Genomic DNA, 18617 nt, shown 5'->3' on the forward strand with positions numbered 1-18617 from the left:
TAATGGAGGATATCGGTAAGTCCATTTTAGGACTTAGGACTTTTATTTGGAATTAGACCATATTTAGAAGATTATAGTATTCATTAACTGATGATGCGGACAATGCTATGAGAACTAAGTGGATCACCAATAGTTTTGCTAGTTGATTCACATTGCAGGTATTTTCTTGGTATAAAGACTGGTTTAAGAGATCAGTAGAACAGTCGAGTATGGTTATTACCTGTTATGTTACTAGGGGATTGAGCATGGGCATTTTTAGCCAACGAAATTTGGGGAGCAGAATCACAAGATTGAAATACAACATAAGAAGGCATGAACGGACCACTTAGACAGACGACTTGAAAGATTAATTCTGATGCAATGGGTAAGTTAACAACCAATTATTACATAAATGGACAATGAGCCCTTATCCCCTCCTCTTCCCCCCGCCACCCCACCAAGGATAATGGCCCAATTATTGTAATTTCAGATGACAATTTATGACACTTGCCTGATACAATGCTTGATCATCGGAAGATATTTAAAGGAACAACGTGGTAAGAGGGCAATTTCCCACAACTTCACTGGAATATCACACCAGGGTGAACATATTAGTGATTTAATAGGTAATGGTGTTTTGGTACAATTAACTGGCATAATAACAAGAATGTAGTAACTGGTCTACACTTAGGGAACCCACTGTGCACTACAGACCAAAACCAAACTATTGGGATAAAACACTGACAGTGCACAGGTCTCAGGTATTTCATATTTTCTAATATTAGGACACATGGTGACATAGTGGTCTTCTGAGTTGTGCATTTTGTTTGCTTCCCAGTAAACCCCGATTCAGGGTGATCTAAGTGTACTAATAAATTAAAATGACACAAATGTAGAGTCAGTTATAGAATGGTGCATTATCATATTGTAAATTTCTGTTTTGTTCTTTTCCTTTTCTTGTCCTGTTCCTTCATCCATTTGTATATTAACATGTATGTACATATTTACTTGAATAGTTATTGCTTTATTGGAAGGATAATTAACATAGTAACAGTGGACACTTACAATAGTTGTACAATAGCAACTTGAGTGTCAGCCTTGAGAAAGACCGCTGGTTGAAACACATGTTGGCTGCTGGCTGTTTCACAAAAGATAGTATTCACATGTGCAATGTTGCATTGGAGATACACAATGTTAGCTTGTTAGCTTACTGTTAACATTCCAATTTGTTAAAATGGAGAAACTAAGTACAGGTCACTTTATGTTTATACAGGCTGCTGGCTGTTTCCTTTAAGATATTTCATTTGTGTGCAATAAGGTATTGATAATACACGTTGTGAGTTTGTTAAGTTCATTGGAAATGTAAAACTTTAAGAGTACAGGTTAAATTATGCCAATACAATTAAAAGTGTTTCACAAGACCTTGTTATCTAAAAAAAAATGTTTTCATCATGAGTGACGTATGGTTAGCACAGAGTGCTAGTTGACCCCATACATTTAAATTCATTGGGGAGGAAGAATAGCTCAGCGGCAATGCGTTTGTCTTGGAAGCAAGACAATGCAGTGGAACAAAGGTTTGGATCCCGATCCTGCACTTAGAAACCACTTGCCAGTATTACGTGCGTTATAAAAGAACAATTATAATATTTTTCTACGTGGTGGGTCAGAAGAATGACAGACATGCATCTTACATTTTAAGGACTTTATTGAACAAATGAAATGGTTCAAACTCCTGACTATCTCTAAAGTTTGGGAGTACATAGAATATGGAGGGAAACGTTGCCTGAAAACAATCTTTCCTAACAAGGACAGCAACATTTTGTAGATCTGTGTTATTTACAACAGAAGAAGTGTAAGTCAGGAATGTGTAGCATTTTCTGGGTAGTAAAGGTGTTTTGGGCACAGTAGCAAATTGAGATTTCAGTGCCAAGTTATTTGGAAGAAAAAACACACTCCCCTTCACACCCCATTCATTCAGCTAATCGTCCTTAACCATTCTTCCAAGAGTCTGCAGAATTCAAGGTGAAAGTAAAGTCCTCCTGTGGTCCACAGATATGTAGCTAGAACTTTGTGTTGTTGGCATAAAATTGGGATGCAAGGACCAATGGAAGTCTCCAAGAAACAACTTAAATATCTAAATGTAGAACAGGGACAATGGTTTGATAATATGGCGCAGGGTATATTTAAACATCCCATCTGTGCAAAGCACAACCTTTCGACGATTTAACAATCGATTTTTGAAATGGGCAGAGAACGGTGGTCATGAAAACAATCGTAGACTTACCTTGAATTTATTCAACCCCTTTCCCAACGCTTCAATGGTCTCCATGTCCAAGTGATTAGTCGGTTCATCAAGAATGTAGAAGTTTGGGCTAAAGAAAAAATAAAATCTTAGTCTTAAGGTGCGCAAAGCTATTGTGGAAAAAAGAAGGATCAGAATGCTTAAAGCTAGATTGTGCTTAGTTTCATCACATATGCAAAGATTATGCATTTTCAGGCAAACCTACTGCACCTCCACTGGTTACCTGCTTTCACCACAACAATCCTCTTTCCCCCATAACCTTCAAGGCTGTTTCTCCTGTACACGCCTATAAGCGAACTTAATCTTTAGATGAGAATTGGCCAAAGGTAGTTCTGTTACAGGGAAAGTTATCTCAGGAATTCTGTTGGCCCAATCGCTCAGGCATGCATTTTTGAGCATACATCAATCAATCATAAAACAAATTCCAATGCATCTTGCCTTTGTTTTTCTCACATTTACACATGCAAAACTCACGGGTCGGGAACCACCATCTTGTACTAATCTTATCCATTGATCCATCGCCCTGAGTTCAAGTGCCCTTGCAGCAGTAATTCTGATCAGCCGCCCTCTGACGCCGACATCACTAGACGCTTACACCCCTACTCACAACGCCAATGCACGTCTCATGTGAATGACCTCTGTGCGCAATCCATTGACATGTCAACATGAAAATGTCAAGATGCCTCTTATCTCGATAACTATCAACAAACCCTTTCTGATCAGACACCATCTAGTTTCTTTTTCCTTAGTGTCAGTGTATTTCATTCCAAGCCTCCACAAGTAATTTTTTCTCCATTCTACCAAGAACGACGTATTGAGAACACATATTTACACTACCTCTAATGAATGAAGGGTGTACGTGCTTTGTATCATTAAACATTTTTCTCTACTTTACAAATGTCTATCAAACCATATTAAAATTCTATATTTACAGGACTTATTTTTTACATGTGTCAATGTGAAATTTCAAAGTTTGGGCCGATAACTCTTGTCTTTGCACTATGAGTTTTGTAACAATGTTTGTTTCTGGTCTTATTTTTCCTTTTACATTTTAAAGTAAAACCTAATTTATGTAATTAATACAAACAAAACCTTTATTTTTCTCACTGTTGATTTTTTACTTCTTCCATACTTGGGAATGAAGGCAACAATTCAGCACTACCTGTACAAGCCCAAGTATATAGAAGAGTAAAACGTTGAGGGGGAAAGAAGCAATGATTATGGGGAATGTGATGAATGTGATGAAAGCTGTGGCAATCAATCACCAGAGCCTGATCCTAGTTATATGGAAGAAGATTCCACATGGTGTACCTGCCATCGATGTGAGGTGATGCCAACTTTAGTGGAGAACTGCTGTTGCAAAAAAACCTCTGGCTGCTTTGTCTACATAGCCGAAGAAGAGACACCACTGCTATGCGTTACTGTTAGGGAGATTTGTAATTTTTATGCTTCATCCCCTCTCCTAGTTACACCCCCCCCCCGGCACTTTTTGCTGGACTTCTGGACCTTTTTCTTTCAATCCTGAATGAGCGGAGCCTTTTCCCACTCATTCATTCTTGTGGGCTCTGTCTTTTGGAACTCTATTCTTTGTATTTTACCTGTACTATGGAGTCTGTCTGATTCATAGCTCTTAACGGCATCGGTGTCTTACTACAGCAGCACACAACTCCTTATGGGCAGTGTTGCTGGGGACCCTTAGGGTCCTCCTTTAAGATTCCCTTTTCTATATCCTCAAGTAACTACAGTTCTTAAGGAGAGAGAGATACCTAGTATCTCTCCCAAAACTTGATAGTCTGAGAGATTGGCACACACCACCTTCAGTGGAGTGCCAAAGGGATACCTAGTATCCCCCTTCTATCTGCTCCTGTGACTTTTTAGTCACATAGACAATCTCCCAGTTACGACTGGTGGCAGTGGACGTGCTCTACCAACTATTGTGTATTTTTTATACCACAAATTATGCCCATAGCCTGGGTAGTGTATCAACTTGGGGCCTCCCTTTTATTTTGCCATTACTAGCATGGTTGTTCCATGTTAGCCCGTCTTCTACCTTTCTAGGAGGGGGAGGTCAATGTGCCCCGCCTAAGCTCCACAGTGTCTGGGCAGGCAGGAAGTGGGGGAAGGAGTCTTCCAACCCCATGTCTTGTCTGCCAGAGTGCCTGAATAGAACCAGCTCCCACAGGGGGTCTGGCTGGCCTGATTGCACAGCCAAACACCCCTTTCTGTAAAATGCGGAGATAGATTGTAGAGGAGTGTGTGCTGGAACTCTATAAAAGGCGAGGCTTCTGGAGTGAAAATCAAGACAACCACTGGAAGCCGAAGTAACCGAAGAATTAGACTACCAGAGATGCCTACAGATCCTTTGCAACACTGAAGCGACCACTGCTGACTGACCCTGTTTTCTGTGCAACAGAAGAGCCCCAAAGAGGACGACTCCTTCCCTTTGGCTGGTGGGAGCAACCAGTCCCAATACTAACTTTGAATTGAGCTATCTCCCGAGGTCATAGGAGTCTCCAGAGCTCCGGAACCCCAATACCAGGAGACCTGCTGGCCATTTCGAGTGCATCGTCATGAAAGGCCAAATCCGGCCAAATCATTGCTGTACCCGTAAGAGCACTACAGAGATCAAACTCGCCCAGAGCCCCGCCTCAAAGCATGGGATTGCAGGAAGCGAACAATATTGACCGGGCAATCCATGTCCTTTGTTGGCGCTGCAGAAAAGGTGCCAAAACCGCAGAGAGAACCAAGAAGTTGCTGAAGGTCATGCCCCAGGTCCTCCATCGAGACATCTTCTGAGAGACCACGTCCATTGTCCTGCCTTCAGTCATCAGACCAAGTAATCCAGAGGTCGGGTCCAGAGCTGCAACATCCCGGAGTGCCAGCACAAACATTTTCTTCGGACCTAAGGTACTGTGGGGAAAAGGTATTGCTTACCAGATTCCAAGAAGTCGCTCCAGAGCGGGGTCACCCCCTCTTACCTCTGACTCAAGCCGCTGCTTGTGTCCCTTCATCGAGTCCTTCACAAGGTCTCCTTTGTTAGTTGTTAACTTGCTGCTTCTATAACACTAGAGACTGGAATAAATCCACAGGAACTCTTCGTATTCTGCTGCTTGTCAAGACTTTGAGCCCTCTCCAAATTGCCTTTAGCTAGGGTTGCGTTTTGGGAGTTAAAAGACATACTGGGCGAAGAAACCCTCTCTAGAACCTTGAACCAGGCTAATGTTACACTAACCAACCATTTTCCTCCCTTTAAGTGACTTTACTACATGTGTTTGCAGAGTAAATGCATTACCGTATGAACCGTTAGAATCTGCAGGTGCGCACAGTAACTGATAATACGATAACATTGTCTTTTCCCTTTCTTACGTTGCTACAAATGTAACTGCGAACAAACACAAAAGTGAAAGTGCTCTTTGAAGTGTCAAGTATTCCGAAGTGTTCTAGTGTGAACGTCTAAAGTATTTAAAGTGATTCAGGTGTAGATATAATAAATATATAATTTTATATCAATTATAAGTGTATGAGTTTCTTTGGTGTGCATGTCTAACTAAGGTTCAGTGTACTTACCTACAGCTCACATGTTCCTCTTGAGATAAGCCGGACTGCTCTGCCACTCTACCAAGGTCCTGAGTTAGTACAGACTGATACTAAGAGTTGGAGATCTACAAACCACTGGGATAGCTTACTAAAGTCTTTCTACCAGTAGGACTTTAGGAAAACTCCCCTAACAGTTACCCAGCAGCATGACTTCAGGGCAGCCTGCCTTACAAGATGTGTTGCAAATGATGATGGTCCCGATGTACGAACTTAGAGCAAAGGTTTGCCCCCGTAATCCAAGTAATGAATAAGTTTCCCCTATGTACGTTGTATTTTTGACAACCTAGACCACTAACATTTTATGCTGTTCTCCTATTACATTATAACTTTGATGGATCACTCATGATAGCATGTTTCCTATATTTGAAAAAAGGTCTCGTTCTTAGCTCAAGCCAAAGTATTCAACATTATGTTTAACAACCTAACAATTACATTTCTTTTAATTTAAAGTTAAACATTTTTTCCCTAGGTTCAAAACATTTGTTGCTGGAATGGACGTTCACATTTATAATTCATCCCTACTTAAAAACAAAAGTACCGTCAGTACTCTCAAAGGCACTTTTTTAAAGCATACCAATGCCTTATATTTTAGAGGATCGTCCAAACAAGATAAATGCAATTATTGGATTCATTTCATTAAATGATTTCTGTATCTCTTACATAGATGGTACAGACTGTTTGGCCTATCAATTGTTTCATGGTAGACTCATAGAAGACTGGGATTCCACCTTCAACAAATAATACCTCCGTTTGTGGTTTTCGAGCCATTCGAGAGAAATTCCCCAGTGACTCTGGACAATACAAGGGATTTATACATACAGCACCTCAACCACTGCAGTACAATGTGTAGTTTGCCAATGCCATCAACCTTATCTAAAAAGTGGCTTTTTACACGTAATATATATGCATATCATATGCTTACATTTCATTTTTCAAAAAGTATTTACATTGAGTATGTGTTTCCTTTAAAGTTTACATTTTGTCTTCCCAATCGCAAACTGTCACCTATAACATACAAGGCACAAACGCTACAGTCAAAATAAAATGAAATACTTTCATTTAAAGGGCAATTGCAAATCATAATCTTATTTATTGACATGTTTCCTTTTGCCTTCATGTACTCTATATATTACATTACATTACATTCCGGTTCAGAATAAACTACTCTTTCCATAAACAATCATCAAATATTCAGTGACATACTAAATAAAATAAATGAAGTAATATGAAAAGTAATTAAAACTAAATTGTGAATCACCAACACCTCCAAGCATATTATATTAAAAAATGTATGCTATACAAAGAAGATCATGAAAGAGTACTGTTAATTCCATGAATATTTTTTTAATATCATTCTGTATATATCATACTCAAACCAAACAGTTATCCCTTCATAATGCACTCGTGCATTCAATGACTTTTTTTTTTGTTTGTTGGGCTAGAAGGCTCAACACAGTCTAAGTGAATGTACTACTCAATGTGTACTAACATCTAACAATAACTGTCAATTGTCCACCTAGGACCTGTGGTCTACATACAAACCTTACAAGTCCACCTCCCTGCAATGAACATATGTCAGTGTCCTTTAACAAGATTCCTTGCATATTGCAGAGGTTTCATCGTTATCCACCCCTCTCCCTTACTAAAGGCAGCTGTAACCTGGTCACAGGCACCAACAAGGGGGTTGTGTAGATGATAACGCACAAGTTGCTGAATACAATGTACACATCAAAGGGGTCGTTTGCATGGGGACCATTGGCCACATGTCCACCAGCGACATGGTGTCTCCAGACTCCCCTTTGAAGACGCTGTCCCTGCAATTAACATATCTGTGTCCTTTGAGTATGTTGCAGGTTTATTGCATTTGCCTCATCCACATCAACCACGCTCCGATATCAATGGCAGTTCGCACCTGTGACTGGGCGCTCACAAGGGGGCTGGGTGGATGGGAATGAACAAGGTGCTGAATACAATGTACACCTCAAAGTGGTCTTTCACATTTTCACCATTGCCTACATGCCTGAGACACGGGTCTCCAGGCTCGCGCTTGAAGACACCGTCCCTGCAATCAACATCTGTGTCCTTTCACTGGGTCCCAGGCCTATTGCGCCTGCCTCACCCACATCCACCTGTGACAATATGCTTGCAGGAGGGGGGGGGGACGAACATGTCACACATTCACATACACACCCACTTTTCTAAAGATTTATAAACACCTTGAAAGTTGGTAATAAAACGCCTCTGTAATCCACAACGGATATAGTCATCGAGGCGCTTGTTACCTTGGTTACTGAATTGGCCGATTTATTTTGCCAAATACAGGTTAGTGAACATTTCGAGTGTCATTGCTATCACCTAGGTACTTTTCCAGTGCTTTTACTCAATGTACATCTTATTTGCATGTTCATGCATCTCAATGACTTCACCATTATTAACCTTTCTATGTATTTTTGTCACTGCAATTAACACATTACATGACAGTGTATTGTTTGGAAATGTTATGTTTCATAATCCATTTGTTCAATGCATGTTTTCTTTAGGTAGCTCAAAGGATGATCAATGTACCAGTAATATGTTTCTTCTTCTGGTAGACCAATGATTTTTTACTAATTTGATCGCTGTGATGGTTAGATCCGGTTACACGGCATTTTTCACACTAAAAAAAGGTTTCTTTTCAAAGCTATGAGTTGGTTGAATTACTCACTGTGATCATTTATTAACTGAAATCTTTATATGTTTTTTCTAGATCTTCTGGACAATCAAACAATGCCTTCATGTATTGTTTTTGCTTGCTCTAATATCGGCCATGTCAAAACTCCAGGTACAGTGATGCATATTTTCCCAAAGGATACCACGTTAATAAGAACATGGTTGTTGAACTGTGGGTTTCCAGTGTCCGAGATGGAAAGCAGAGCCATGGATGTCTCAGAGGATGTGAGGGGCAATCGATTACGCGTCTGCAACATGCACTTCTCAGAAGATATGTACGTACTGTCAAATTGACTAAAAAGCGTTGTTGCCCCATGTTAGTTAAGGTTTTCATATTTATCATAAATCCTCATGACCTGTGTCAACCCCAGAACCTTTTGCTTGGACTTGCTAATTATTTTAGCTTGTCCTTAGGTGAGTGGGAATCTTTTTCCAATCTCACCTAGCCTTTTACTCTTTTTAGGGTGACCTTTTTATATGTCTCCATAGTGTATGGTTGGAGTTCTAGTTTCCTATAACCTTTGGGCTTAGGATGGGTTTTCCCTTTGGGCTCCCTGTTAATTTCTCTTTCATGTACTTGGGTGAACTACTGTTCCCAAGTAGTAAAGAGGGATTTTCATCCCCCCCTTTACATTTTATATAATGAGCCAGCACACCCCACCCCACCCCACCTTATGTGGCATGCTGGGGGATACAATGTATCCCCTTTCTTACTTACCTGGTAACATTTTGTTACAGATGCAAGTTTACGTGAATGGCTGGTCGCAGCGCAACTACTTTTATGACTTTTTAGTCTCTATTACTCACAGGTTGTTAATTAAGCTAAAATGGTGGGCTCCTTTTAGCATCATTTCTTGTGTGCTTGCTGTTTCTGAGGTCTTCTCCTGCCATACTAGGCGGGAACGACCCCAGTGGAAGTTTCGTCTTTGGCAAGCATCGTTTATATTCCACGCCCAGGCTCCAGAGTGTCCGAGAAGGCAGGAAGCGATGGAGGAGCCCAAAACTCTGCAGCCCTTTGTCTTTCACCTTGCCTGAAAGGAATCCACTCACAGTGGGGGTCTGGCTGTCCTGAATGGACAGTCAGAATTGCCCCTTTCTGTAAAATGCAGGGAGAAAATGCAGAAGTTGTGCTATAGTTTCTGATGAATACTCCTGGAAGCTGCTGACAAGTCAACCACTGGAGGTGAAACTGAAGAGGAAGATGAAGAAACGACGGCCGTAACGATTTCCAGCGACCTGAGAGCCTGCTGTGTAACCGGAGCCTGCTGTAACCCTTCCTTCCAATCGACCTGGGGTCCTGAATGTGACTACTCCTACCCAGAGGCTGGTGAGATTCACTAGTCTCAAGACCAACTGCATTTTGGCGTGCTGCGACACTGCTGGGCTGCAATACCCCAATACCCTGGGACTTCGAGCCATTGTGCAGTGCATTGCCCATGGTCAATGGTCTTCTGAAGTCCGAACTTGCCCGAAACATAGGTGGCCTCCTCCTGGGTCTCCTGAGACACGAGTTGAATCCCTGAAGTCCTCTCACCAGAGTGTAGGACCGAAAGAGTGACGAGAATCCGACCAGCGATATTCATTCTTCATCCATCTGCTCAAAAGGGAGCCAAAACCAAGGACCACATCGGGCCACAAAGACCCCCTTTCCTGGAGTCTTCACTGTTGATCCCTGCTGCAAATTTCCTTTCAGTGTCCTGTCTTCAGTCTTCACGACAAGGAATTAATTAACTGGGTTTTTGGCTGCAGATCCTGAAGACCTTCTGCTGCAAACTTTTCTTCTGTGCAGAGGTACTGTGTTGGCTGGGGTATTACTCGCCTTAAGCCTTTTGTGATTACTGTGAAGCTTTTTGGGGGGGGGGGATTCATGCGATTGGGAGTTCTCTCATCCAGTTCGCCCAGACCCAATTCTGGATTCCCTCTAGGGTGTCTTCTCTGAAGTCCCTGGACCCTAAGTAACTAAAGTAGTTCAGTGCAATGTGAGCCTTTCTAAAAACTTTAATATTGTTATCTGAAAAATTGTTATTTTGGTAAATATGTTGATTACAATGTCTGTCTTTACGTAGACCACACTGATGGAAGTCTGCAAGGTTAGCTTGGGGGAAACGATAGACACCTCAAATATTCAGACGGTGAGCACAACTGAAATGCACGTAAACCTATTTACAGTGTATGAACATTTAAACATTTTTATTTCTAATTTATGGTTTCTACTGAACACTTATGAATCTATACATTGGAAAAAGGAACAAGATTCAACTTCAAACTATTTAGGAATCGGCATAATAAAATCACTCCCACTTCAAGTAATTTTTTTCTACACTATTCATTTAGATGAGACTATACATGTCCCCTTAAGTGATAACGACGAGCCATCTCATCCTCAGCACTACGTTTGCAGTGCCGAGGATGAGAAAACTCATCCTTTTTAGCACTTGTGTTTGTGAGATTGCTGCTTCTCACGGACCGGGGGTTGGATTTCATTCAGTTTCACGTCAGTGTGCCTAATGCGCGCTGACGTGAGACTGAATGTAAATTTCACTGCCACAGCCATTCCCGGCTGTGGCAGTGATATGGAAGGTAGTTTTCTCCCTCGATCTCTCATTTCAATGTCGTTTTGATCGAGGGAGGCATTGTTGGAAAGGGGAGAGTCTCCCCTTTCCAACGACACCTGCCTTGAAGCATTCCTGGGGCGGATCTCTCAATCCGCGCCGAGCAATGCCACTAGACCACCAGGGACCCTTGTTTGTATATAAGCAGCCCTCTCCCCCTCCGGCCCGTAACGCATGGGGCAGTATGTTTAGCCCACCCTGGGGGCAGATGGGCACACTAATCTGCCCCTAGGGAAGGGGCAAACTAAAAATAATTAAAAAACACTTTGTTGCGGTTGTTCTTGGGTTGGGGTCTCACTAGACCACCAGGGATTGTGTTGTATGAAAGGGGGGTAACCCTCTCCCACTTTAACCCAAATGGATGGGGGACATGTCATGTAGAGCCCTCCTTGGGGGCAGATCGGCAGTGTAATCTGCCAAACCGCCCCTAGGAAGGGGTACATTTGTATTTTCAGAGGGGGCTGGGGGGTCAGTAGTCCACCAGGATGGCTTTTATGAAAGGGGGGCGTGGCCCTCTCCCCCTCCTGCCCCAAATGGATGGGGCATGCCATTTAGCTCTCGCTACGGGCAGATTGCTAGTGTAATCTGCCAATCTGCCCCGAGGAAGGGGCAAATGTGTTTTTACTGGGGGTGTGAGGGTCACTAGACCACCAGGGATGGCTTGAAATGGGGGTGGGGTGATCAGAGCAGTATAGTTATGATCTGTTTTTGCTGGGCTGACCACAGATAATTTTAGTTTTGTTAACAGGTTTTTTAATGCTAGAAACATCTGCTTTGTTATGTAAGAAGGTTTTTTTAATTCTACAGTTAGAGTCCATTGTCAGTGGGGTGGGTGGGACTGGAACTGGACTGTTGGTGGTTTGGGCATTCTGGGGAGGTATTTTGGTGGGCTGGGACACAAATGCAGGGTCAGGTCACAAATTGCCCCCATGCCAGCAGAACATTGCTGTTTCCCTGAGAGCGGCTGTCTCCCATGTCGATCGACCATCAAGTGCAGCGGCAGTCCCAGGGAGCCCTGGCAGGGTCCCCCCCATTCCTCCCAGGAGGGGAAAGCTGTAACGCAGCCCAGCCAGAGCTCCAGGCTGGGCTTGGGGATGGTTGACCCACATGGAAGACAGGTGCCAAAGGCCAGGGATATCACCCCCGGCCATCCTGGAAGCTCTGGCTGGCCTGAGTTACAGCTTCTCCATCCGGGAAAAGGCCTGGTACCCTGCCAGGCCTCCCTGGAATCTCTGCTGGGTTTGGGGACGTTCAACCCACATGGGAGACAGCCGCCCAAGGACAGGGACATCGCGCACGACCATCCTGGAATTCTGGCTGGCCTGCTTTACAGCTTTTCCCTCCGGGAAAGGACGGGGGGCCTACCGGGGCTCCCTGGAACCTCTGCTGGGCTTGGGGGCAGGCAACCCACATGGGAGACAGCCGCCCAAGGCCGGGAACATCACCCCCGACCAGCCTGGAGCTCGAGCTGACCTGTGTTGCAACTTTTCCCCACCAGTGAGGTCTAGAAGTGTGCCAATGCCTCCCCGGAACGAAAAGTTGTAACACAGCCCAGCTAGAACTCCAGGACAGTTGGGGATGATGTCCCCGGCCTTGGGCATCCATCTCCTATGTGGGTGTACCATCCCCAATCATAGCGGCAGTCCCAGGGAGCCCTGTGTAAGGAAGGCATGGTATCAAGCAGTAAGACAGACACGTGACCACAATTCACGGGTGTTTATTGAACTTCAATTGGGAGCAAGCTACGACCATCAAATAATAAGAACACAGTGCTACACTGGTGTCTTGTCCAAATAAAAAGGGCCTATGCTAATAAACCTATTGCCAATCCTTACTTCTAAATACAAATAGTGTGGGAAAATGTTATACAAAACAAAAAAGTGTTCAAGAAATTATATGTCAGGATAATTGAGCTGTTAACTTCCCTTCCCCATGTTTTCAGCATGGGACCAGGAGGCACACTCGAGCTTAGCACATACTCTGGCTTTTCTAGCATGAGGATGCAGTTTAAAATCTCAATATCAGGACCTTCTGTGCCAAAGTCTCTTTGCCATTCAAAGTCTCTAATTTCAGAGGGCCTGATGTGACAAACATTCAAAGTTCCTTTCTCCTCAGGATTCTCATATGCACAACTTATTTGGTGATTCAGTGTTCCCCCCCCGGTTCCCCTCTGCCAGGCTCAGACCAAATTTCTCATTTTCCAAACTTTCTTTACTATAACAAAATCGAAGACTTTCGACTGTGCGCAGGATGTTGCTTCACCCGTTGCAGGACCAGTTTGATTCACAATTCTTTGTTCTCTTCTTAATTCAACCCTTTAACTTTCACTTCTTAGCTGGACACCTTACAGAGACCTTTGAATGAGCACCCAAGTAGTGCCAGACCACTCTGTCAAAGGTATCGTATTTTGATTTTCAAAGTTTTAACACTCATCAGCAGTTCAACTTTACTTGCGTCTTTTATAACAAGCGTTTTAACAATGTTCATTCCAGCGCTCCCCATACAACGTTGCTGCTTGCCACCTTCGCTTCAACACAGAGGGGTCTTGTATTGCTCTCCCTGTTGTGAAGCTTTTGTTGCAAGTGTGTTTGGTAAGGGGGAAGATGTGTTGTGATGTGCTTGGTTAGTCTGATGTGATTTGTCATGTGATTTATGATGTCACCAGAGTGCCTGTGGAATGTTGATGCATGAGTGGGAGAATGCTGTGATGAGAGTTCTATGTTGTGTCAGTTGAGCCCTCCCTCCCTGGGTGATGGGTGCCGGTGTCTTTCTCTTTCTATCTCCTTATTGCTTAAGTTTGAATCCTGTAACTGGAACAGTAACATAAGAAATGAAGTAAACTTAAGAAGTAACCATAAAGCAGCCTGGACTGAGCTTTATAACACTCCCCAACTCACTGGCTCTGTTGATTTCACTGACACTTTGTTCTTGGAGCAAAGGATGGTACAACGACAGCGGCTGCTTCTCCCAGCCTTGATTACTGACGCGGGAGGGCCCCGGGCATCTCTGACACACAAAACGGGATTCTTCAGCCTGATCTTATGCTGCCTGATATGAAGGGCTCTTGAAAGGAACGGTTCCTGGTCAGAAAGATCAAGGGAACTACCCTCCTTGCAATCCCCTTCTGTTTTGCCATCTTTCTTCTCCCATTCAACTGGCGTCTCAAAACTGCTGTTTCCTTGTGTGCTTTGACTCACTCAGGGTGTGTTTTCGTGCTCTGCCTTTTAACCATGTGGGGAAGCTTAATGAAAGTCAGGTGTGAGTGATGGTCAGTAATTGCCTGACCATTGTATTGGGACAAGTCAGTTATACTGCTTAGGTGTTAGTCTGTTTTCTGCCGGAACGGGCTTTCCGTGTTAAAGTGTTTGTGCAGGAGAGTTCCTACGTATCCTATCTGATAGGATTGGGTAAAGGTGTCACAGGAAAGAGGGATACCGCGTCTCGACATCCGGTGTCCCACTCCCTGAGGACCCCGCACTCAGGTGATCCTCCTGCACTGATCCACCCCCAGGGTCTGGATCCAAAGGCGATGACCGTGCCCTGGCCACCTGAGAGATAAATCTCACACCCGGCAGGGTCCCCTTCCTTTACCGGAGGAAGTCGCTGTACTGCAGGCCAGCCAGAACTTCATGATAGTTGGGGGTGATGTCCCTGGCCTTAGGCTACTGTCTCCCATTTGGGTCGACAATCCCCAAGTGCAGCGGCAGTCCCAGGGAGCCCCTGGAGGGTCCCCATCTATTCCCAGAGGGAGATTCTGTAATGCAGCCCAGCCAGCACTCCAAAACAGAAGGGGGTGATGATCTTAGCCTTGGGCACCTGTCACCCATGTGGGTTGACCGTCCCCAGGTGCAGCGGTGGTCCCGGGAAGCCGTGGTGGCGTCCCGGTCCCTGGCCTATTACAGCTTTTCCCTCCAGAAAGGGCCGGAACAGAGCTTGGGTGTTGTCCACCCAAATGGGATACAGACCCCCAAAGCCGGGGACATCACCCCACCCTCCTGGAGCTCCTGCTGCGCTGCGTTAGAGCTTTTCCCTCAGGGTACGGATGGGGACCCTGCCGGTGCTACCTGGGAGTGACGCTGCACTTGGGGATGGTCAACCCACATGGGAGACAGCCGCCGAAGGCCAGGGACATCACCCCTGACCATCCTGGAGCTCTGGCTGGGCTCTGTTACCAAATTTCCCTCCAGGAAGGGATGGGGACCCTTCTCGGGGCTCCCTCGGACCGGCGATGGACCGATGGATGGTCGACGCTTTCTTTTCCGCCCAGGTCAGTGCACCCACACATGTGAGTTGCCGTTTTCATCAGGACACCTGTGGGAACTTGGGAAGGTAGGGCATGTGTTGTTGCCGGTGTGTTTCAGTGATTTCCTGGTGGCAAATGTATGAAAATTGTGGGTTCGTTCCCCTAAATTTTGGACTTTGCTGGGGCTTATGGGTAATAAATTCTAGGGTGATTCACGCAAGTCAGACTTCTTTGGATTCCCACGGGTGTCTTCTTTTCAGAAATGCATGGGGTTCCCCGTTTCCTTGAATGCGACACCCCAAGCCCAAATCTGTGGGTTGTCCACAAAGCTAAATCCAGTCTTCCCCAGGGCATTTGATGCACCAGTGGGTTAGCCTTTTCCCTTTGCACCTAGGTAGGTGCACTCACACATGTGAGGTACCATTTTCGTTGGGACACCTATGGGAATGTGTGAAGGTAGGACACTTGTTTTCTCTTGGTTTTGATAACATTTTCATACATTTGCTACTGCACTTTGTTACGCAACCCTTTCATGTCCCAAATGTAACCTACATTTAGTCACTGCTTTAAGCTCTGTGCGCTTTTGGAACCTGCACAAGTCACCTATCCTTCAAAAGATATGCCTGTGCTCTTTCAATAAATGTATGCGTGCCATTCCTTACCAAATTTGTTTTCCTTATTTTCAAATTCTAAGTATGTCTGTTTAGGCCATTAGTATAAAAGTCATGTGTACCATGGCTCAGTTTTTGGCTTGTGGTGTTGCTCGTTTTGTGACAAATCACGAAAAATGTGTGATTTCCTAACTAGAAGAATAGGGGAATGTAGCGGTGCATTGCTTTTCTCAATATTCACAGAATACCTTACAGGTCCAAACATGTCCAGCACATACCGTTTTTCCTGTAATTTTTCCAATTTGTTCCCAAACTATGGAATTTTACCTACATAGTGGTTGCCCGACCTGCGTAAATGACCCCTTTAGAAACTTTGAATGTGATCTACTTTTCAGAAATTCCTACCCTCCTCTTCCATTCGGTCCAAGCATTTCCTATTGAAAAAAAAGGGAAAATAAAGAAATCATCTACCTCTCACAAAACTGATAAAAATATTTTTTTTTGTTTCCACTCAACTTGTTTTTGAAAGCTTGGAAACCGGCGAATTCAGAACAGCAAACCATTTGTTCCTAGTTCTTACAAGGAAAAAAAACACAGGCTTCTTTGTTCATCATTCTATTGCCATTTTCTGAAAAAAACACAAAATGTGCTCCCTTTTTTGTTATTTTCACCTCACCATATAGCAAACTGGGATTCCTTGGTGGCGTTACGACTGCCTACATGTGGGAAGAAAAGGGGCCAAATTTGGCCGAGATAACTCATGTAAAACAAAGGTTACAGCGGACTGAATGGTGGTTAATGTCAAGTTCAACTTTAAACATATTGTTCATGGTTATTGATTATATTTGCCATTGATGCACATTTCCATGTGGTATCCTATCACAGTATCTATTATTTTTTTCAATTCCATTTTCTTGCTATACGTCTCCGACATCACTATTATTATAACAACGATTATTTTGCTACAGGAACTTCAACAACGCACTATTCCTTTTATTACAACCAGTCAGGAGGATGAGCTATGAGACAAAAGACTTTATTGAATGATATTAATGATTGTTTTTTTTTTTAATATAACATTGTTTTTTGTTAACACAAAGAAAACATACAGCCCGATCAACCGGGTAACCAATACTTCCCTTTCCCACCCATTCGTAGTTCCACACCTTGCTTCACATAGAGAGGAGCTCAGCATAACCGGATATTTTTCGACATTAATATTGCGCAAACTGGTTCCCTTAGGAGTCCTTGGGTTTTAGCACAGTCTGTCCATACAGGTTACTGTTCAGTGTGCATCTTCCCATTTTTGCCATATTTTCTGAGCTTTCTCAGGACATCCCCGGGCTGTATATACTCTTTTTTCCATTACAATACAAATGTCCACATCTGTCATCCATTGCTCATAAGTCGGTGCTGTTGCAGAGCCCCAGAGTTGTGCTATATTCCTTTTCAGTGTTGCAGAGGTGGTAGATAAAAACGCTTTTTCATAACGTGTTAGCTCGATATCCTCTTCTATTCCCAGCAGTAGTTGGTTTGGGGCTCATGTGAATTATTTTGCCCATTACCCTTGACAGTTCGCTACAGCATTGCTGCCAGTATTGTTGGATGACGGCACACTCCCACAGTATGTGATAATAGGAGCCTTCCTCCCTTTTACATCTCAAGCAGTGCGGGTCAGTGGTTTTCCCCCAGTTGAATAGTGCTACCCTCGGGTAATAAATTCTATGCAGTATCTTCAGTTGTATTAACCTGAATCTGGAGGAGATAGCCACCTCTCTGGGGAACATTAGTGCAGCCACCCAGTCCTCAGGAAGTATGGCGCCCACATCCCTTTCCCATTTGGCCTTCAAACCTGAGTTCTTTCGTGGCGAAGGAAGTTATGGCACTATATAAGGTGGACGTGACTTTGTGTCTAACCATTTCTGGGAATAGGTTGCGTTCCAGCGGGGAGTAGTCTGGCATGTCTATCATATCGGGGAGATGAACCTGTAGCGCATGTTTAAGTTGCACATAGTGGTACTGTTCATTAGGGGGAAGCGTAAAAGTGGTAGCTAAAACATTCGAATGGTATTATTTCGTTTTCTCTCACTACGTCCCCAATTTTTGTAATGCCTAGTTGGGACCAGGAGCGCCATTTAGCGAGTTTGTTCACTTCCGGGAGGTGTTTATTATTCCACAGTGGTTGTGCTGGGGTTAGCTTTCCATCCCAGCCTAAGTATTTATGAGTATCTGACCATATTAGAGTTATATGTGCCTGCATGGATGGGACTGCAGCCCAGTCTTTTTGGCAATTGAGGTATTTCATGATGGGTCTTTCTTGTGGGTTAGAATCCGGCATTCTATTGTGCGGTAGTGTGGTGTCCCCGTGTAGTTTATCATTTATTGTTGCCATTTGACTGGCCCAGTAATAGGTTTGCAGCCGGGGGAGTCCGATTCCGACTTCCCATATGGCTCTTTGTAGGGTCGCGAGTGCCAGACGTGGGCGTCCCCCTTTCCATAGCAATTTCCTGAGCGTTTGATCTCTTCTATGAAATTCACTGGGCGCAACAGGTAGTGGAGCATTT

The 18617-nt window shown here is 43.9% G+C and overlaps 1 protein-coding gene across 1 annotated transcript in view; it reads right to left on the reverse strand.

Moving 5' to 3' along the window:
• The window catches only part of ABCF3 (ATP binding cassette subfamily F member 3), a 981204-nt gene that overhangs the window by 63055 nt on the left and 899532 nt on the right, over window positions 1-18617 (reverse strand). The window contains exon 20 of the mRNA XM_069618825.1: window positions 2264-2351. Within this exon, the coding sequence (XP_069474926.1) occupies window positions 2264-2351 (88 nt within the window). The remainder of the gene's footprint in view (window positions 1-2263; window positions 2352-18617) is intronic.

The sequence above is a fragment of the Ambystoma mexicanum genome, chromosome 10 (assembly GCF_040938575.1).
Source record: "Ambystoma mexicanum isolate Mex_15411 chromosome 10, UKY_AmexF1_1, whole genome shotgun sequence".
Lineage (NCBI taxonomy): Eukaryota > Metazoa > Chordata > Amphibia > Caudata > Ambystomatidae > Ambystoma > Ambystoma mexicanum.